At 44.4% G+C, this 22165-nt stretch overlaps 1 protein-coding gene across 1 annotated transcript in view; it reads right to left on the bottom strand.

The window, feature by feature from the left end:
• NPTN (neuroplastin) overlaps positions 1-22165 on the bottom strand; it is a 181897-nt gene that overhangs the window by 3398 nt on the left and 156334 nt on the right. The window contains exons 7-8 of the mRNA XM_029574797.1: positions 16736-16757; positions 14620-14696 (exon numbers count right to left, since the gene is read on the bottom strand). Coding sequence (XP_029430657.1) covers positions 14636-14696; positions 16736-16757 — 83 coding nt within the window. The 3' untranslated portion in view covers positions 14620-14635. The remainder of the gene's footprint in view (positions 1-14619; positions 14697-16735; positions 16758-22165) is intronic.

Raw genomic sequence — 22165 nt, 5'->3', positions numbered from 1 at the left:
AGATAGGGAAAAGAAGGAGAAAAGATTGGGGGTAGGAGGATGGAGGGAATGGAAGGGAATGGAGGTTCTGGGATCTTGGGAGGGGAGGCCCTATTCCCTCTTTCTGTTCCCCTTCCCACCCCAACCTCTTTCTTAGAGGACAAGCAAGACGTCAGTCCTCACACACATGGGTGATCTCATCTGACAGAGCCGAGCACAGAACTTTGATTTCAAACATTCCAGGGTTTTCAGCATGCTCTATTGAGCATGTGCAGCTGTAGTCACCTCCCTGCCTCCCAGGCAGAGGCTCTCAGTCTCTTTTTTTCTGCAGAGCTTTTGTTCTCTCCCTCATAGCTACTGCAGTAAAAGTCTTGAAGCTACAGAAGCTGTTTTCTGGCTGGGTCTTGCAAGGTTTTGTTTTTTCCCTTATGCACCTTTTGGAAGTCTATTTCTATTTTTTCCCCTTTTTCAAGGCTTCTCTCTGCTGCCCAATGCAGCCTGGCAAAGGTTTCTTCATTCATTAATAAATAATGCTGCACCCACAGCTTGTTCATAATCAAATAAACGGAAATGCCCTCTCCTTCAATTCGTCTGTTTTTTGCCTTTGTCTGTGCCTCGTGGGACCTGCAGTCCCTGTGTGGTCCAGGTAGGCCTCTAGCTTGAGGACTTGCCTAAGTTCCCATCCAGACAGGAGTTCCATGAAGTTTTTTCTGACCAATGGGCATCGATGCTGGCCTAGACAGTGAAGGAATCCAAACCTGGATTGTTCCAGTGAGGAGGAGAGCTCATCATCCCCACGCTCCTGGGAACTAGTCTCCATGGGCCCAAATTAATCTTCACCTCTGGTGCCCTGGATGACAGCCTCTCCCCTCCTGCGTGTCAGCTGGCTCTGACAAAGCAATTTCCTTGGAAGAGAGGGTGAGCATAAGCCTGGGCAATCAGCTCTGCTGTCGCCAAGCCAGACACTGGTCGCTCATGCACGTCCATGAGCTAGAGCACCAGTAGTCAGATGCTAGGCATTTAGCCCAGCAGCAGCATTGGCACAGAGGGCGCCAAATGGTATTGAGTGCCGTGGACGCTGTCAAGTGCTGTGGGCACAGACATGATTGATGGGCACCACTGAGTGTCATAGGAGCCAGATGCCATGGGCATGCAAGCAACCTTGGAGCCATCTTTGCTGCTGGGCACCATCAAGCACCATCGACACTGATGCGTGCCACCAACATCATTGTGTGACGGCGACATAGGGTGCAATTGATGCCATCGGGCAACATTAACATTGTCTAACTCTGTGAGCACTGCCAATGCTATAAGGCATCAAAGCAACAGAGAGCTGCAGGCACTGTTGAGGCCACTGGGTGCTGCTGGTGCTTTGTGCACCGGTGGGCATTATGAATGCCATCGAGCACCATAAATGCCAGTGTCACCATTGATACCATGGGTACCACCAGTGCCATTGATGATGTGGTGGGTACCAGGGGCACAATTTCCACCATTGAACATGGTATGCATCATAAGGTGTATCGACTTCTAGCACCATCAGCACACACCTGCGGGATGCCTTATAGCAACATTGGGTCAACCAGGCTAAGCACACCAGTGCAGATGGCCAGCAAGTACTGCTGGTTTCCATCAGGTGCCTTTGACAAGTGGCACTACTGGGCACCATCCAGAGCTCTCGCATAACTGGCACCATGGGGCGCTATGTGGCACCATACACCAATGGGATTGGTGTTATTGCACACTGCATGATGGACAGCTCCTTCACAATGCACCGCTTCATTGTAACAGCAGAATAGTTGCCAGTTTATACCGTGGAAGGGAGCATGCTGAGGCAAGGGCTGCAATGATAATGCGGAACTAGGGATGGTACTGTGACGTCAGGCGCATGTGTGCCACTGATGGCAAGCTGCTGCATGGGTGCAAGTCACTGCAGTCACAGTGCTGAGTTTAAGCGCAGAGGCACACTGTCACTCAGGGCCCTCTGCTGTGTGTTATCTTTTCAACAAATACAAATTCACCTACTACTAATCATGGAGACAGCAAAAAATAAACTTTATATGAACAATAGATATAACCTCATTATTAAAGAAGACTGCACTCATTTGAGTGACTGAGGTCAAATGCGTAAGTTTATAATTACAGGTCATGTAAGTGAAATGTTACTTTTTTCTTTTTTTATATGTTGCAGATAAAAACACTTATCTCCAAGGTGAGAACATCGATTTCTCTTTTGCAGCAACCCAACACTGTATCGGTGTTTTGATATTCGAATGTAATATAGTCAACATTAGTCAGCGTCCCCATCAGGAAGGAGCACTCACTCCACCACTTTCCACTTCTGCACAGCCAGGATACCTTGTGGCATGCGGGGAGCTGTCACGAACACTGGCTTCTTGCAGTAATGGCATTAGATTCCCTTTCATAGGAATCTGCTCCCCAGCAGCAAATATTTCTTCTGCGTGAGAGTCATGTCTTTTCTCACACCTGCTGGGCAAAACACGAATGTTTTACTTAATGACTGCTCCTGCCAATCAGTGTCGCACTCGAGTGGTAATCTGACCACTGAAGGGATGGTTCCATCCCCTTTGCATCCTAAACTGCATCTATACATTCAGAAATGAAAGCTGTACTGTCTAGGTACCTGAGTTATGCAGAGGTGCTCTGGCACAATTACTGCATCCATGGCTGCATGCATCCTAGGGTTGGGAATACTGCATAATAGACTTCACACTCAAATTGCACTTGCTTAGGGATTGTCCTCTTTCAGTGGAGGGCAATCTGTGTAGCCCTGTTAATGTAAGCATTTGTTGGCTGACAAGGCAGTCCTTGACCATGCAGATGTTTTTCTACCTCATATAACCATGAGGTAATGCTGCTGGAGAAATAGTTAACTTTAGCAGTAGGTCTTGAAGCCATATGCCAAGTGGGTGAGCAGTCTGTTCTGTTGGTCAGACTGAATCTGATCTGGGTTCTCGATTCAGAGGAGAAGTCCAGTTTTCCACAGGTGCTGACTCTTGCAGGATTCTTGATTCCATCTATCAGCAGAGAATCTTCCAGACGTTTTCCTCAGGATGTTTTCACCCTTGACTAGAGTCTAGGGTTAGCACTGAGTTTTGTTTAAATCTTTCAGTTTACATTGACTTGTCTACTGAGAGGCTGGACCTATGGGCTGAGTCAGACTGAGTCAAAGCTCCCTAGCTGAACGTTTATCAGGGGGTTGGAGTATCGCCCAATGTCAAGCTATACAGCTTAGAGGCAGTTTCTTTGTTCCTTCAGCCCTAGGGTCTGCCTCCTTGTATTTCTTCATTTCCAGTTGGCATGGCAAGGAAGAAGCCATGGTGCAAAAGGGTCTTAACATATGGCTTCCAGGAAAGGTACACAGTCCTTTTCCTGCTTTTAGCCAGAATCATTCTCCTCTGCTGCCTGGGTGGCAGAGGAGGATGGAGCCCAAAGTGCTGCTACTCTCCTCTTCTTGCTGTGGTGATTAGTGCCAGGGAGGGGGAGGAACCAGGAAGCGATTTGGGCAGAAGGGTTATGTGAAAGAGAGGTTGGGAAGATGGATGTGAATGGGGGTGGGGGTGGGGTTGTGTGAAACAGGGGATGGGAATTATGAGAGAGGATGAGGTAGGTTATATGAAAGACCGGGTGGGAGATGAGGGATATGTCAAATGGTTGTGACAGAGAACTTTGTGGGACTTATATGCAAAATTGGGGCTGGGAAATTAGGTATGCGATGAAGGGGCTGGGGGCATTTGTGTGGATGAAGAATGTGGGTTGTGCGACTGGGACTGGAAAAATAGGGTGTGTGTGAAAGGGAGACTGGGGAGATGAGTGTGTGGATGAATTCTACATATGTAGATATGTATTTTCTACATGAACGCCGGTATATAAAAGTCCTAAATAAATAAACAGGGGGCTAAGAAGGATGGAAGTGTGTGATTGGGTCTCTGGGATGGAGAGAGAAAACAGTGTTGCTTACCTGTATTGGATGTTCTCCGATGGACAGCAGAATGTCAGTCCTCACATGTAGGTGATGTCATCTGATGTAGCCCGGCATTCAACTTTGATTTATTTTATTTATTTATTTAGAAACTTTTATATACCGGTATTAGTGGGGACATCATACCGGTTCACATATTAACAAAAGATTTAGAAGTACATTTCAACAGGGGAGGCGAACTGGGCAGGGGGTTAACCTAGATTCTAGAACTTTCAGCATACTCTACTGAGCATGCGCAGCTGTAGTCACCTCCCTACCTTCCAGACACAGAGTCCTTTGTCCATGATAAAACTAAGACATGGAGAACCCAACTCCATGGGGTGGAGGGCCAGTTTCATGAGGACTAACATCCTGCTGTTCTCAGAGAACAGCTGTTAAAGGTAAGCAACTCTGCTTTCTCCAAGGACAACCAGGATGGTAGTCCTTACACATGGATGAATTCCTAGCTACAGGTTGTTTCCCAACACAAAAGGGGACCAACAGACACCTAACCAATGGGCACAACAACATTAGTGCTGTTGGTACCAGAGGGAGAGACAGCCTGAACCAAACAACAGGCCCTAGGTTGGGAGAGGTGGGATCTACATCTCAAACAAGTTCCGGAAGACAGCCTGGCTGAACCTACTGTCGCGTCGGCCATCCCTATCCATACAGTAATGTGATGTGAATGTGTGGAGAGAACTCCATGTTGCAGCCTTGCAGATCCTCCACGGGAACTGCTCGCAAGTGGGCCACTGATGCTGCCATGGCTTTGACAGAATAAGCCTTGACATGATCCCCAAGATGTAGTCCCACCTGGGCATAACAGAAGGAGATGCAGTCTGCTAGCCAATTAGATGTTGTCTGTTTGGCAATGGCAACACCTAACCTATTCCTATCAAAAGAAATAAAAAGTTGGGTGAACTGTCTATGGGCTTCCGTCCACTCCAGGTAAAAGGCTAAGGTTCACTTGCAGTCCAAACTCTGCAGTCCTTGTTCGCCTTGATGCGAATGGAGCCTGGGAAAGAAAATTGGCAGGACGACTCACTGGTTAAGATGGAAATCAGTCACCACCTTAGGCAGGAACTTGGGGTGCATATGCAAGACCACTCTGTCATAACAGAACTTAGTATAAGGTGGGTAAGTCACTAAGGCATGGAGCTTGTGACCCAGAGTACTGAAGTGACCGCCAACAAAAATATGATCTTCCAGGTCAGGTACTTCAGGTCACAGGTGTGCAGTGGCTCTAAAAGAGCTTTCATCAACTGAGCCAATACCACATTAAATCTTAAGACACAGTGGAAGGCCTTAGGGGAGGCTTCAACTGAAGCAAGCTCTGCATGAAACGTACAACTATAGGCTGTACAGAGATGGGTGTACATCTACATTGTGGTGGTATGCATCAATCACTCAAGATGAACTCTGACAGATAGCTGTTTTTTAAGCCAGCCTCAAATTGATGTAGAAGATAGTCAAGCAGTTTTTTGTGGGGCAAGAGAATGGATCTAGGATCTTCTGCTCACACCACACGGAGAGCCTCCTTCACTTCGGTCCATAGGAGTTTCTAGTGGATGGCTTTCTAGAAGCCACCAGGACCTAAGTCACATTGTCAGAAAGATCAAGCGGATGCAGGATTAGCCTCTCAACATCCAAGCTGTGAGCAACAGCGACTGGAGGTTGGGATGCAGCAGTCTGCCCTGATTTTGCATGATGAGATCTGGGGAAAGTCCCGAGACTGATCGGTTTCCGGAAGGACAACTTCCGCAGGAGTAGAAACCAGTCTGTTTCGGTCAACAAGGGGCTTTGAGGATCATAGTCCCTCTGTCCTCTTGAAGCCTCAAGAGACTCTTCACCACTAAAGGAATCGAAGGATAAGCATACAGAAGACCCTTGCCCCAATGATGGGCAAAAGCGTCTGAGGCTAGTTTGCCGTCTGACCTGGACAGGAAGCAGAACCAAGGCACCTTCTGGTTGCAGGGGGACGCAAATAGATTTATGTCTGGGCTCCCCCAGAGATGAAAAATCCAATTCGCTACCCCCTGGGTCCAGGGACCATTTTTGGGGTCTGAAGTCTCGACTCAGCTTGTCTGCTATCACATTCTCTGTTCCAGCTAGGTACATGGCCCTGAGCACCATCCTGGATGGCCCCTGCCTGAGACGTGCTCTTGACCAGTTAATCATCCAGACACAGGAAAACAAGCATCCCCAGTCTACTGAGGTGCGCCTCCACCATGGCCAGGAATTTTATGAAGATTTGTGGGGCGGATGTGAACCCTAATGGCAACACCCGGCACTGGAAGTGCTGGTTCCCCACCACAAATCAGAGATATTTCCTTTGACCAGGGAAGATCTCGCTATGTGTGTATGCATCCTTTAGGTCAAGGAAGCATAGCCAGTCCTCTTTTTGAAAAGGGGAATCAAGGTACCCAGGGAAACCATCTCAAACCTTTCTTCTCTTAGAAACTTGTTCAAGGTCCTCAGGTCTAGGATGGAATGGAGTCCTCTTGTTTTCTTTGGAATCAGGAAAAACTTGGAGTAGAATCCCTGCCCTCTTTGCCCTGGTTGTACGGGCTCAACTGCTCTGGCCATTAAGAGGGAGGAGAGCTTTTTGTAATACTTCCTGATGCGCTACCAGTCTACAAAATGGGCATACAGGGCAATTTGACAGGACACCCAGTAGGTTGAATTGGTACCCCTCAAGGATAATGGACAAAACCCAATAGTCTGAGGTTACACTAGGCCACCAGTTTGCAAAGAACCGCTGCCTGTCCTTGACCAGAGGGTCCATCATCCAGGGTATGGGCAACTGGCTTACGCACCCTACAGGCCAGTCAAAACCCCGTCCCCCGAGTTGACTGAGCTGTTGCCTGGAGCTTAGGAGCTCTTTGCTGCCTGGATCGGCTGCAGGAGCTCTGATAGTGTGTATGGGATCGAGGAGGCGGAGGATAGTACTTCCTTTGGCAAAAGAAGGACTTCCTGGGCCCGTGCTTCAACGGCCTCCTCGATGAGGAGAACGGATCTGGAGTGCTAGTGGAGAGTTGTTGGAGGGTTTCATGATGGTCCCGGAGTTGGGCCACAGCATCCTTCACTCTATCTCTGAAGAAATTCTCTCCAGTACATGGCACATCAGCGAGTCGTTCCTGACTGAGATCTGAGGCCCGCGCCCATGCCAGCATGTGGGTGCTGATTTCTGCTGCAGAGACCCTCGATGCCATTTCGAAAACATCATAGGTTGCACAGAGCTCGATCTTTCCACACTTCAAACCCTTATGTACCATGACATTAGGGTGTCTTGTTATTGTTGAGGCAGCTGCCCAGCCACCTCCTGCACCTGCTTCCAGATGTCCCGTGAGTATTGGCTCATGTAGAGCTGGTAGGCAGGGATGTGAGCAATAAGCATGGTGCCTTGGAACACCTTCCTCCCAACAGCGTCCAACACTCTGTGGTCCTTCCGCAGGGTTGCTGAGGAGTGGGTCAGTGAGCGCTTGGCCCTCTTGAGGGCACATTCGAACACCACCAATTTGTGGGGCAGCTAACGCTTATCAAATCTAGCAGCTGGCAGCCTTACCCCCGACCACCTTCTTATCCACAGGAGGCACTGTGAGGGGCTGTTCCCCAATCCTCAGTAGCAATGTCCTGGTATACAAGATCCTCCTAAGGACCGCTACAATCTCCTTAGGAGGCTCCAAGAATTGAAGAACTCAAGCATTTTGGGCCTGGCGTCTTCTTCAGTCAAAAGCTGGAATGGGATGGCCTACGCCATTACCCTGACAAACCCTGTGAAGGTCAAGTCCTCAAGCAGGGACTTCACTCTTCTGGAGAAGGGGGTCTGATAGTAGACCATCCAAATCCTCAGAGGAGGATTCCATCTGATCATCCCCTAGGGGTCATAGGGACCCTCATCCTTACTGTGTACCACAGGGGATGGGCGCCCTAGGTGCTTGTCCAACATCCAGAGGTGCAGGCACTGTTGGAACTGGATGGGGGACTACCAGCCTCTGTCTCCCGCTGGCCTTGGCAGAGCTTCCTCGGAGGAGGAACCAGTGACGACCACCATATCGGTATGAAGAGGCCTCTGTGCCCCGCCGGGCACCAGTGCCATCCTGGAAACTGATGACAGCTGGGTCGGTAAGGCACCAATGAGCACACTGAGCTTCTCCAGAAGCAATAAGAGCATGGGTGGGCAGTGGCTCTGGTGCGGTGGGACCAAAGCCCTTCAGCGCTCGTTTCACTTGACGCTTCCGCTCCTCCTCAAATGTTATTAATGCCAACACCAACTGGGAGGAAAGAGTGGTGGTCAGATCTTCCTCGGACCTCTGAGGGGGATTGGCGACTGGCACCAGGACCGGTGGAGAACATTGCAGACTCTGGGTATCGATGGAGGTTTGGCGCTCCTCACCATGGGGCTGCTTCAGGGGCATCACAGCAAAAGCCAGTGCATCCCCGTGCCCGGCACCATGCATCGACAGTTGCCAGTGCCGATGCTTCTTGGTCTTACCACAGTGCTTAGCCCGGTCTTTCCCTGGTGCAGAGGTTGAGACAATGAACTTGACATCCTCGGCTCTGAGGAGATCACGATTGGTCTCCGGCACCCTCGACGGAACCGATGGTCCCACAGATGTCGACAGCATGGCATCCATCGGTGCAGTTTAAAGGTCCTCCGATGCCGATGCTGCTGGCTCAGACTTCTTCGACCCAAAGAGGTTGTCCATCTTGTCGAATCGAAGCCAACATCCCTTTGGGATCATCTGGGCACATAAGCAGAACCCTGGGCGTCATGTGAAACACCCAGGCAGAGGATACAATCCTCATGAGGATCAATGATGATGACATAGTCCTTGGGCACTGGGTGCATCAGTGGAAGCCAGACAAGGCCATGACAGGGCAGAAAAAAATGGGAAAAATACGAGCCAATGACGGCAGGCATCGATGGAAGATGGGGCACCAAGGCACTGCCACCATGGGAAGAACTGACTGTGAAGGAAAACTTACTCAAATGCTGAAAACCTTGACGGGGGGACACAATGGAAAGGCATCGAGAGGGACCCAGTGACTGATTTTTGAAGAGAGAGAGCAAAAAACAGCCAAAAAAGGTTTTCCACAAGGCAGAAAGCCAAAAGTTTTAGAGCTCCGGGCCATCCTCCCGCTCCCGGGCCATCGGCTGCCACTAATCAAAATGGCGCCGATGGCCCTTTGCCCTTACCATGTGATAGGGTATCCGTGCCATTGGCCGGATCCTGTCACATGGTAGGAGCACTGGATGGCCGGCGCCATCTTGTGCTCCTACCATGTGACAGGGGCTGACCAATGGCACCAGTAGCCCCTGTGACATAGTAAGGACAAAGGCTATCGGCGCCATTTTGAATACTGGCAGCCGACGGTCTTGAGTGCAGGTGGTCGCTCCCGGACCCCCGCTGGACTTTTGGCAAGTCTTGTGGGGGTCAGGAGGGTCCCCCAAGACTTGCCGAAAGCTCCTGGTGGTCCAGCAGGGGTCTGGGAGCGACCTCCTGCACTCGGACCGTTGGCTGCCAGTATTCAAAATGGCGCCGATAGCCTTTGCCCTTACTATGTCACAGGGGCTACCGGTGCCATTGGTCAGCCCCTGTCACAGTGCTCCTACCATGTGACAGGATCCAACCAATGGCACGGTTACCCTGTCACATGGTAAGGGCAAAGGGCCATCGGCGCCATTTTGATTAGTGGCAGCCGACTGCCCGAGAGCGGGAGATCGCTCCCCGTGCCCCCACTGGACTACCAGGTAATTTTAAAACGGTTTTGGGGGGGTTCGGGAGGGTGGGGGAAGCAAAAGGGTCATTTTTAAAGGGTCGGTGGGGGGGGGGGTTTTTTGGGCCATCGGCGCCATTTTTATTAGTGGCAGCCAAAATGGCGCCGATGGCCCAAGAGCAGGAGATCGGTCCCGGGGCTTCCACTGGACCACCAGGTACTTGTAAAAAGTTTTGGGGGGGTTCGGGAGGGTGGGAGAAGGTAAGGGTTTAGTTTTAAAGGGTTGGGGTGGGTTTAGGGGTTGTTTTGGTGTGCCGGTTTTCCCGCCCTCCCCCCAAATAACTCCCGTTAGTGGACACTAACCCATTAACGATTTTTCACGATAAATCGGGGGAATTTCTATTGTATCGTGCACTCTAACGATTTTTGACGATTTAAAAAATATCGGACGATTTTTTTAAATTGTCAAAAAACGATTCACAACCCTAATACTGATCCAGCTACCAAGATTGCACGTTATCTCATTTCCCCTAGGTGGGCCTGTTGGATTGTTGGAATATCTAATAGGTCTTTATTGGCTGAAAGTAAGCATCTTGAGGTGTAATGTATATGCAGCTTAGTGTCAATTGAGGAGTGTCAGAATTATAAATGATCTTTTGAATTAAAGTCAAAACTTTATATTGCATCCTAAACTGAAGTCTGGACAAGATGAGTCATGTGGTCATATTTTCGTGTCCCAGTCAAATTCTCGCTGCTGAGTTTTATAGTAATTGCAATGATTTAATCGTGTTAGCAGGTACTCCTAAAAGAGAGTTACTGTAATCTAACCCTGCAAAAATCATTGATTGCCGTATTAGTCAAAAATCCTTAGCCTCCAAAAAAAAGTATTAACCTCCTCAAGATGCAAAGTTTATAGCATTCTGCTTTAATCAAATTACATATATGTATTTTCATTGATAGTCATATCAATCCAAACCCCAAGTTAACACTAATGCTGAAATTACTATTTCTTGGTTTTCAAAGCTAAACTTGGGGATATTTTTGGTGACTGTTTGTCTCGATGTAAGATTGATTTCAGTTTTGGCTACATTCAAGGATAACCTGTTGTACAAAAGCCATCTATGGATGGTATTTAAGTAAATTTCTAATTCCTTCAAAGCTGATTATTAGTGATTTTCTTATTGGAAATAGAATATATACCTATGACATTCAGTTTTCAACGTTTAACCTAACACTAACGAGGAATATGCATAAAGGTGCCAAATGTAAGTTGAGCAATGTTGCTGTCAACATAGATCCCCGGGGGACATCAATCTGGGCGTTCAACAATTTGGAGATATTAGAAATTGTTACTGAAAACTTTAAATTCGAGAGAAAAAAGTTAAACCAAATAAATACTCTATCTACAATCCGAAATTCCTTTAAATGTGTCAGCAATATTTGAGGCTGCACTGTGTCGAAATATCTAGAAGGACTAGAATATAATTGTGGCCGTAATCAAAGCCTCTAAAAATACTATCAGCCCAGGAAAGTACTAAAATTTCCATACTATGGTTTCCCTAAATCCATATGGTCTTGGATTTAGTAAGGAGTTGTCCTCCAGATACTCACAAAGTTGTTTCTATACCACTTTTTCTATAAATTTAGACAGAAACGGTAGGGTCTACATAGGTCTCTGATTAGTTGGATCTAAGGAAATCAATGATAATTTTTTTACATTTAGTTTAATGATGGCTTTCTTTAAAGAATCAGGCACAACACCTTCTTCTAGAGATAAATTTACCAATTTTGTAACAAAAGGACTAATATCCTCATGAATCAATTTTAATAGTCCAACCTGAATAACATTAAGGAAACAGTAAGCTGGGTTAAATTTCTTTAAAATGCATTTACAGCCCAATTTTAAAAGGGCCACGCAGGTAAAAAAAACTGGGGGTTACTCGCGGGGCCGGGCCTTGTGCGCGCATTTTAGAACCGGCCCGGCCACATGCATAACCCGTTACAGGCCGGGCCCTGCAAAAGGGGTGGGCTGGGACAGCACCATTAGCTGCTGACCTGGGGAAGCACCGGCCAGCGCACAGAGATTATTTCTGATCCCAGGCAGCAGTATTAAAATAAAAAAAAAAATGAGGGATAGGTAGGGTTAGGTTAGGGGTCGGGGAGGAGAAGGGAAGAGGTAGGAAGGGCAGGGTTAGGCATAGGATGGTTCTCGCCCAGTCTGCTCAATTGGAGCGGACTGGGAGGGAACTGGGGGAGGCCAGATTGCGTCACCATATGTATTCTAATATCCACCCCTGGGGAGTGGCCACCCACCCGCACATGCGTGCGACCCGTATTTTATAACATACGCACACATATTATAAAATCAGCGTGTCCATGTGCACGTGCTGGATACCGCGAGCACATGGACGCACCCATCCTCCTTTTAAAATCAACCCCTTAACTTCTAAACTTGAAGTTGTTCAAAAAAGCATCCCAACATGAGATAGCACAATTCTCTGGGGTAATCAAACTATTGGGTATATCCGTGAAGTTAATACATATCTTTTCTACTTTTTTTTTTTTTTTTTTAATGGGTGGCAAATGTATCACTGCCAGTTTGAAATAAATGTTGATCACAAACAGAGTCCTTCAAAGAAGGCTTCATGAGATTTTACAGTAGAAAAAATTTTTTTAAAGACAATTTCATGAATTTTTTTCAGATAGAAAAGTTTCTTATATATAATCAAAAAACTGATTTAGCTATCAAGTTGCTTTCTATATTTTTGAGATTTGATGGTGATTTTAAATTGCACCATTTGCACTCACATTGACATAATATTTTGTTTTTCTACTTTAAGCTCTTGGGAAAACCAAGGTTCTTTTTTTTCTTTTTTGATTTTTTATGATCTATCTTAATGGAGTAGTAGGGTAAAAGTTTGTTTGCTACTTCTAACGTGATCTTATACCAGTTTTCAACAGCCTCAGAAACTGATTTATGTTTTAACTTGCTGAGTACACTTGGTAATTGTTCTTTTAGTTTAGTGCTATCCACAGGACACCCTCTCAAGAGAAAACTTGGAAGAATGCCTCTGAAGCATGGACTAGTTGGTAGCAAATCTATAATGACTATAGCACTGCATACTACTTTGCTTTTCTGTCCCTTTCTCCAGAAAGTTTACCTCTGGAATACAGGACATATCGTGGATATCCTCCTGTAAATTGGCAGTGTCTGGAAACCAGCTGTTAAGTGCTGTATTCGAGGGATATATCATTGAAGATGAAAACTAAAGCTCCAGTGACTCCGTAATGAGTCTGAAGGGGCACCTGCAGAACAATCTTAATAGCTAGCATGATCCTTGCCATACTACCCTGAATGCCAATCCCAAATGTTGCACGGGGAGTGGTCTCACACTGGGATGAAATTAGATGAGGCTCCCCCAGAGATGCTGCATTTAAGAATTCTCAATCAGAATCAACATGTGATATTTGGACAGATATGTTCCTTGGACTGGTATGGTGGAATAGGAGTATGAATTAGATGGCTGTAGGGGCATCTACTTTGCTCTGGGGGGAGTGGGATGCTTTGAAAGTCCGAGACAATCTTGGAGTACTAAAAGTGCCAGACTCCTTTATGCCGATGGCACCTGATGTTCTACACACCCATGGTACATATGCACCGATGGCACAATGGCTCCCTGCAACCATGATGTAGAAATTCCATGCACCGATGATGCAGATGCTCTATGCATGGATGGCACTCATTGTAAAAAAGCACCATCAATGGTGCAGCTGAAGTCCCAGGTATTCTGTATTTTAAAGGCACTGACTGTACCAAGTTCTCACACATCACCAAAAAGACAGAACAGTCTCGAGGCGGGGCAATGGTATCCTGCGTGCCTGTAGCACTGAGGAAATCCATGCCTTAAGCCCTTAAATCCTGAATGTTGACACTTCACCAGCCTGCTCAACTGCCAGGCTCCATCACGGGTGCCTGTTTGATTCGCCAATAAGGAATTTTGGCTCTTAAGCTCTTCTTGGGGCACGTCTTCTTTTTTTTTTTTTTTTTTTTTAGCAGCACTGAAAAGTGCTGTTGAGGATCTGCCATGCACAGCAAGGCAAAAAAAAAAAAACCCAACAAAAACCAACCACTGAAAAAAGAGAGCCTCAGAGAATCCAAAAAGATCTAAGTACTCCACCAAGCATGATTGTTTTTTTTTGTTTTTTTTATTATTATAGACAGATTATAAACCTTTTAAATAAATAAATACATCTTGATGAGCGAGAATGATACACATCTGGGCTGTGGCACGGACAAAAAAATGACAGAGGGACTCACTAGGCATTGGTTTCTGCAGGAACTCTCGCACATGCTCAGCAGGGCAAAAGCTCTACTGAACTCAGAAAGGATGGTTCATCTTAGCACCAACGAATAATGTCACTGACCTGTTATGGCTAATTCAGCCCTGCTTGTCAACAGAGAATGAGCCATTCTTCAATGTTATTTTCCTTTTATTTATTTATTTAGTGTTTTTTTTATATACCGGCATTCATGAACAAGTCACATCATGCTGGTTTACATAGAAACAAGGGGTGCATAGAACAGTAGAACTAAACTGGTGCAAGGGGGAAGCAGTTACAAAAAACCAAGGGTAGAATAACTGGGAGAGAGAAAAAAAGAGGAACATTGGGGAGTAGAAAAACTTTTAACTTTAACTTTTAGACCAGCGCAGAATAAAATGTAATCCACACAAATTGTGTGGTGCAAAGGGACCCAGTTGCATGCCATTGGTGGAGTGTGAGAGTAAAGAATAAACTTGAAGGGTGGAGATGTAAATTAGTTTACAAACTCACATATATCAAAGGAAGGCAAAGTGTTAAGTGGTTGGAGAACACAAAGCTTATCCATACAAATCATACAAGTTATCAGGTTCCTTAAAGCATCATATACTTACATCACAAGCAGTGCTTTTAATTTGTGTTTCTCTGTCGCAAGTTTTTATCTTTATGATTGTTAGTAGAGTTGGTTTTCCTTTAAAAAAAAAAAAAGCATAACTGCATTTAAAAAGTAAATATAACAATGCAGTAGTACAGTGAATTTGTATTGCTCTATAAGAGTTAGGAAAATGTAATACAAAAATAGCAAATTCCTTTTACATCTCCCTTGATACTTCAGTGTAATTACTGCAGAAACATCTTCCAGGGAACTTGTTTTTTCATGAACTTATATCCCACCCCATATCAGGCATCAGCTTTCTTCCAATATGTGCTTGAAACAATGAGAAAATATATGCTGCTTGGAATTAAGACACACATATATGCCATTTTGTTATGTAAGTGTGAATAATAGTCTTTCTGTCCAGGAAAATGTAGCCCATAGATGGAAAAGAGGAGATTCTTTACAACATTTTTGTGCTTTTTATCCCCTTTTTTTTTTTTTTTTTAATTGTTTGCTTATTTTTCTTTATTTTTGTTACCATTTTTTTGCTGTCTCCTCATCTGACCTTTCACCCTCCCACTTTTCCTTTGCAGCCTCAGTGGTGGTACCGCCACCCAGCCTGGCCCTAAACTTCATCCAAGAGCAAAGGGCTGAACATAAAGTCACCTAACAAGCTTGAAGTTATAAATGGTCAAATAACTGCTTAAAACAGTGGAAGGAGGTTGCCAGTATGCACAGTTTTGAATTTATTAGTAGATGGTCAAACTATATCTTACATAAAGATATATTACAGGATAGGGCAGGTGTTTTCGACTGGGGATACACATATCCTAAGAGTACTTGACAGGGTCCATAGGGGTGTACATATGGATAGGCCTTCCTAGCAATTCATGTCCTCTCCTCCTCTAAACTGCTGCTGCCCACTGCAGACCTATCTTCCCCTGCTACAGTCCTCAGCCCCATTGTGGCAGTGGGGATCTATCATGAGGAAGAAAAGGTGAAAACTGAACCAGCAGTGCAGGCTTTGTTCCCAGGCTCCATTCCCTTTTGAATTCCATAGGGGAAGTAGAGTCCTCACCACTGCTGAGCCCAGGGACCAGCTCATGCTGCAATAAGACCCAAGAGAGCAGCAGTAACAGAAAAGAGGGGTTCATGACCTGCTACTACAGTGAATGCACCAAGAAAGGCCAAGTGTGCACGTGGAAAATGGGAAAGAAAGAGGGAGATAAAGAACAGACTAACACACAGGGGAAGGCAGAAAGGGACTGAAAGGGGAAGACAAAGAAATGTGGTTCATTGAAAGGGGGAGATACAGGATAGAGAGCTTGCATGTAGTTGACATCCAGAGCGGGGGAGAGGTAGGAAAGACAAGACAGCGGCTGAAAGTGAGAAGTAGTGTGCGTGTTGGGTGGGGGGGGAAGGAGAGAGGAAAAGAAAAGACGAGAAGGGGTAAGAAACATGGAGGTTAGTGGTTGAGAGTGAAGTTGAAAGTATGTGAGATTATGATGAAAAATAGGCAAGATGGGGAGAAGTAAAGAGGCAATGGACAACACAAAAACAGTGATGGTTAAAAGAAAAATTAAAGTACAGAGAGAAAAATTGTCAAGAGAGGAGGAAGGGGAGGGATAGATCGGAAAAAGAAAACACTTAAGGAAAGGTAAAATGGAAAGAAAATCAGGAAAAGGTTTCAGAAGACAGACGAAGATTGCTAAACCTTATCCTGTAAAAACTTTAAGACATCAGCAGTAGAAAAATGTTTTTTTTTAATTTGTTACTGGAATATGCAGGGTTGGAAACATGGCTTCTTGAGTGGTGCAGCAACACAGGGCACCGCTGCAGTGCTCCAAAGCATCTCCCTTGCACACAGTATTCAAGAAAGAGACAAAGGATACACATTTAAAAAGAAAATGTTGAAAAGTCCTACAATAGGGTATTAAGGAGGTTTAAAAAAAAAACCCCAGCAAAAAACAACCAACTAGGTACTTTATACAAAAATCCATACTTTAGCAAACCTCTGCAAGAGAACATCCTTTGCTAAAATCAGGTAAACTTCAACAAGTTAGGGAATAATACTGGCTAAATATCCCAAAGCGCTTTTGAATGGTCATTAGGAAAACGAGCAGTTTACTTACATGGGTCCAGCTGGTTCATCGTCTACATCAAGAATTTGGAGGCAATCAAATGAGAAAAGGAAAGAGAAAACAAACGAGAATTAGGACAGCCTTCAACTCAAACATGATCATAGAGCCTGCAAACTGAGCTCTCTACAGCATTAACTGGCCATTCACTTGGTAAGTGCAGAGGTTCATGGAGTTACTTGGTCTGTATTTGAGTTTAATGGCAGATTATGTTGTTTCAATGGGTTTTCAGTTAACACTTTGAATGCTCGGTCATGAAGAACTGCAACTGTAGGGGACAGATTGTTGCAATATCCAACTATGGAAAGTTATCTTGTCCTCAAGTTCCAGTGGTTCACTCTGGTAAATAGATGAGAAGACAAACCAACATTTCAGTTGTAAAATCCTGCTGTTTGTTTTCTTGTACTCGAATCATATTCTGGTTGGGTATGATGGCTATATGGCATACTCCCATCTCCTCCATTAGTCACATAACCATTTGATATACTACTTTTCTAGATGCTTTGTAACAAAAGCTATAGTGATGTTCGGTTGTCAGAATGGGGCATGAAACTTGCAGTTATTGATACATTGTGTGTATGGGCTAAGGGATATACTAATACAATATTTACTGTATATTAAGGAATCAGGTCTCTGTCTTTCCCCAACACAACAGACTTCAGCTACTCAGAAAGTGTCCAGACCGCTCTAAGCTGCTTCTCTTGGAAAAACAAAAGAAATAAACAGAAAAGACTAAAGCATTTTTCTTCATTTTGGTAATGCTCTTTTCTTGCTAATTTGAAAAATTACGTCCAATTAGATATTTTAAGATTTATAAATACTACTTGGGCCTGTAATGTCCTTAGTACCCTGCAGAAGGCATTGTTAAATTAGTGATGTAAGCCAGACAAATTTAGCTTAATTTTAAATACATGTACATTAAAACTATTAGAAACCATCTGCACCACACAGGACTTGATTTTTGAAAACCAAATCCCATGTTCTACTGCTTTTTGATTTCACTGAAGTCTATAAGAAACTCTCAGCAGGATTCCACAAGGGGACTAGTGCACATGAAGCAGTTAAATGGAAAAATTTACAGTCTTGAACAAGTGTTGGCGTCGGCATGAGCACAAACTAGGAGTAATGTCTTTCCTCTCCCTCGAAAAAAAAGGGGCATTACTCCACCTGCATTTCAAGACAACGGATAGGCAAAGCCGCCGCCAGCACAAACAGTGACCGAAGAACAAAATATAATATTCAAAAAATCAAATACAAAAAAAAATAAAACAAAAACAAATCACTAACCACAAACCCACAACTTCAAAAACACAGCCAAAAAGGAACACATCAGCGACACACCAGTGTCCACAGAATTCCATTATTGGTAACAATGTGCTGTCAGCAAGGGAACAGAGAACTGGGAAGACAACCAGATGGGTCAGTGTGCTGTATATACAGTGAAGATATACAGTGACACAGCAGGATCTGAGACACACAGCACACAGCAAAGTAAAGTCTTCCCTGCACACACAGATTGGACTCTCAGAAAAATAGAAAGCCACAAAGCCTGAGCTGCACTCTGCACGTTTAAACTACAATTATGGGAACCCAGTCACAGGATTAGTCCAGTAAGACAGAAATAACTGTAGCAATGTCCGGGTTAAGCAGACAAATTCAACACAAAGGTATTAACTTAGGTACAATATAAGTAGTTTATGAAAGTTAAAACGGGTCCAAGATGTATGTTCTACTAACTCCTAACAAGTAAAAACTGACAGATTACAAAGTGTGTTAAAAATACACTTAAAATAGGTGAAGTGTAGCAGAAATCTGATTTTAATGGGTAATGCTAGATTGTTTCATTTGGAAAACTACCTCATGCTTGCATAGTGATGTTAAGTAGGTGTGGTGGCAGTTAGTATTATTTGCTGGCCGATATAAGAATGGACTAAACAGGTTGGATAAAATAACATGAGTGAAACAGAAACTGCTCGATATGTAAATAGGTGGCTTATCTGAACTACTTTAAAAGCCCCCAGTACAGAACAATACAATACAAACAGAACAGACCAAAATCCTAATGAAGGAATCAAGGCATGGGAGAACAGAACTACAGAAATATAAGTAAAAACAAAACAAAAAAATTAAAGATTAAACAGCAAACTAAAATCCAAATTAGTTGTGAAACGTGAATGAGGAAACTTGAAGTGTTAACATCATGAACTGTGCATCTTATAGACTGAAGCGGAGATTAGACAAACTCGAAAGCATGCAGATCTCTCACTTACCACCATTTTTTTAAGGGTATGATGCAATTGAGGGGGAAAAAAAAAGAAGTCACAATAACCGACAAATATCAGTAATAACCCCTCCCTCCAAAAAAATCCCTCTGAGGTGAAAAAGATGGGAGGCTTGCATAATTACCTGCCTATTCCACAAGCACACTGGTGGAAACAAACCATGGAACAGTATTACCTCTTGACTGGACAATTTACAGTATATGAGAGTAAGTGACCAATGCTGTCCATGGCCATTTCATTTTCAGACTATTTGAAATTAGTTTAAAGAAAATACAACAATCCTTCTAATCTTGTTTTTAAATCTTGGGAAGGATCTGCACACTATGGGCTTGATTTTAAAAAGCATTTACATGCTTAAAATTGTGTAAATGCACCTTACCTGAATAAGTGGGCTTTGGAAAATTGCTACAATACATGCCATTGAATTATCCATAGGATATTCATGTGTAAGTGCAGTTTACACTGGTAAATGGCTTTTTAAAATTGCTAAGATAGTACGTTACATTTACACATGTAACTACTTTTAAAATTACCTAAGGATACATGATTTTTTTTTTTATAGAAGGTAATTATTTAATGGTTAATACATGATTATGTACTCAACCTCTTCCTGGAATGAAACTATGCATTTTTTAAATTCAAAACTATTTTATAAAAATATATTTATAAAACAAGGTTCATATATATTATTACTGTTTTTTTTAGTTCGGCAGTTTCCTCTAGCTCTTTCGGGCTTCAGCTCAATTTGAACTAGCTTCCATTGGGCTATGGCTTCATGAGTCTTCATTTGCAATTACCGGTACTCAGGGTTTCCCCCCTATTTTATAACCCCAGTCTAGATCAGCCACTGCAGTGACAATCCTTGGCCATGAGCCACAAATCCTGGCTCCTTCGAGAACCCCAGTACATGTGCATCTTGAGAGTGGCCATTAGGTGAAACAACTGAGCAACAGCAGACTCACCCTTCCGCCAGGAGCTATGTATGCTGCATTGCAGCATCCCTCAGTCCAAGCCAGCCCAGAGAAGGCAAAAGAAACCAGATTTAAGAACTGAGCCCAGGTCTTCCAGATGCTGCCCATATGCAGAATTAATTGACTGAAAGTGTGCTTTAATTTAAACAGTAGCACTAGCCCATGAAACTGATTTTACACATGTACATATTCTATGAAAATAAAGCCACACATTCTGAACGGTTAAACAAGGGAAATTAGGAAGGCTTTCTCCTTTATGCAAAGTTTTATGCATCTTTCTTCAATTTATTTATTAGGTCTCTATGGTGATGAAAGTCATTTAGTAAAATTACAAGCTATGGGTTGCTTAAGCTTGTAAGACTTCAAGATTTATTTTGTTCATTGTAAGGGCAATTTTCAAATTTATGTGGGTGAACTGGTCTGTCTGAAAATTTGCCTCAGAGCAACTAAAAAGTAGTCTGGAGTTCACAACACACATGCCTTTAGCCACATTAAAAAGAGGTGTTTCTTTGGGTGCTGTTCAGTCTCTGGAGTAAAATAGCATGCACACTTGCCATTTTTTCATAAGCATGTGTTCTACAGCTCCATCTGCTGTCTGCACAAATAAGTGCAAAATATGCAGGGGTGCTTTTAATGCACATACATTATACTGGCTAATTTCAAAAGGGAAACTGCCTGTGTGGTACAGAGTATGCATAGTAAAAGTATCTACATGTTTTGCAAGTAAGCAAGCTACTCAAGACTGTTACCATGTCTTAACATTCTTTTTCTTCAGATTTTTGGTCACTGCATAGACAAAGCAGTTTATGGCCTGGTATTTTCAGCATTGCCTACATCTAGTAGTGCTACAGAAATAAGAGTAGTAGTATTCTTCCTGCCCTTTACATTATACATTTCCTAGCTGGTCTGCTGATTTTACAAGGAGAAAAAGCAGAGTTGCTTACCTGTAACAGGTGTTCTCCTAGGACAGCAGGATGTTAGTTCTCACAGATGGGTGACATCATCAAATGGAGCCTGGCATGGAAAACTTTGACTAGCACGTCGAGCATGCCCAGCACACCACTATCCGTGCGTCCGCGCAGGGTCCCCCTTCAGTCTCGTAACATAGAATTCACAAGCAATAAAATAAAATAAAGCGCAGGAGAACCCAACTGCGGGGAGGTGGGCAGGTTTCCTGAAGACTAAAATCTTGCTGTCCTAGGAAAACACCTATTACAGGTAAGCAACTCTTCTTTCTTCTAGGACAAGCAGAATGGTAGTCCTCACAGATGGGCGAGTACCAAGCTATAGGCTGTTCTTGGAAACATTAATGACCAACCTGCATCAAACAACAGATGCCAATGGGCACCAAAACAACTAGTGCGGTTGGGAAGACCGGGGAAAAGCCTGGTCCCAAACAAAGGGCCTTAGGTAGGAAGAGTTGGGTTTAAGCCTGGAAGAGGTTGTGAAGGACAGATTGGCCAAAGCTACTATCTTGCCGACTATCACTGTCCAAGCAGTAGTGGACCGCGAATGTGTGCAGAGAACTCCACGTCACAGCCCTGTAGATTTTGGCAATGGGAACTGCCCGTAAAGTAGGTCACCGGTGCCGCCATAGCCCTCACAGAGTGAGTTTTGACCTGGCCTCCCAGCTGAAGGCCCGCTTGTGCTTAGCAGAAGGAGACAGAATCTGCTAGCCAACTGGACAGAGTCTGTTTGTCCACCACAACTCCCAATCTATTCTTATCGAAAGAAATAAAGAGCCGAGTAGATTGCCTGTGGTCTGCTGTGTGTTCTAAATAGAAGACTAAGGCCCTCTTGCAATCTAACATGTGCAGAGCCCGTTCACCCTGGTATGAATGGGGCTTCGGGAAGAAGGTGAGCTTAACAATTAGCTGATTGAGGTGGAAATTGGACACCACCTTAGGCAGGAACTTGGGATGCTTACGGAGGACCACCCGGTTATGAAAGAATTTTGTGTAGGGCGGGTACGTAATGAAGGCCTGAAGTTCACTATCCCTATGAGCTTAGGTGATCACCAACAGGAATAGAGCTTTCCAAGTGAGAAACTTCAGATTGCAGGAGCACATAGGCTCAAAGGCGGGGCGCATGAGCCACGCTAACCTGACATTGTGGTCCCAGGACACAACAGGAGGCTAGGGGGTGGCTTCAATTGAAGCAGGCCCCGCAAA

The sequence above is a fragment of the Rhinatrema bivittatum genome, chromosome 13 (genome assembly GCF_901001135.1).
Source record: "Rhinatrema bivittatum chromosome 13, aRhiBiv1.1, whole genome shotgun sequence".
NCBI lineage: Eukaryota > Metazoa > Chordata > Amphibia > Gymnophiona > Rhinatrematidae > Rhinatrema > Rhinatrema bivittatum.
The sequence above is the reverse complement of the archived record's forward strand: the minus strand, read 5'-3'. Positions and strand labels throughout refer to the sequence as shown.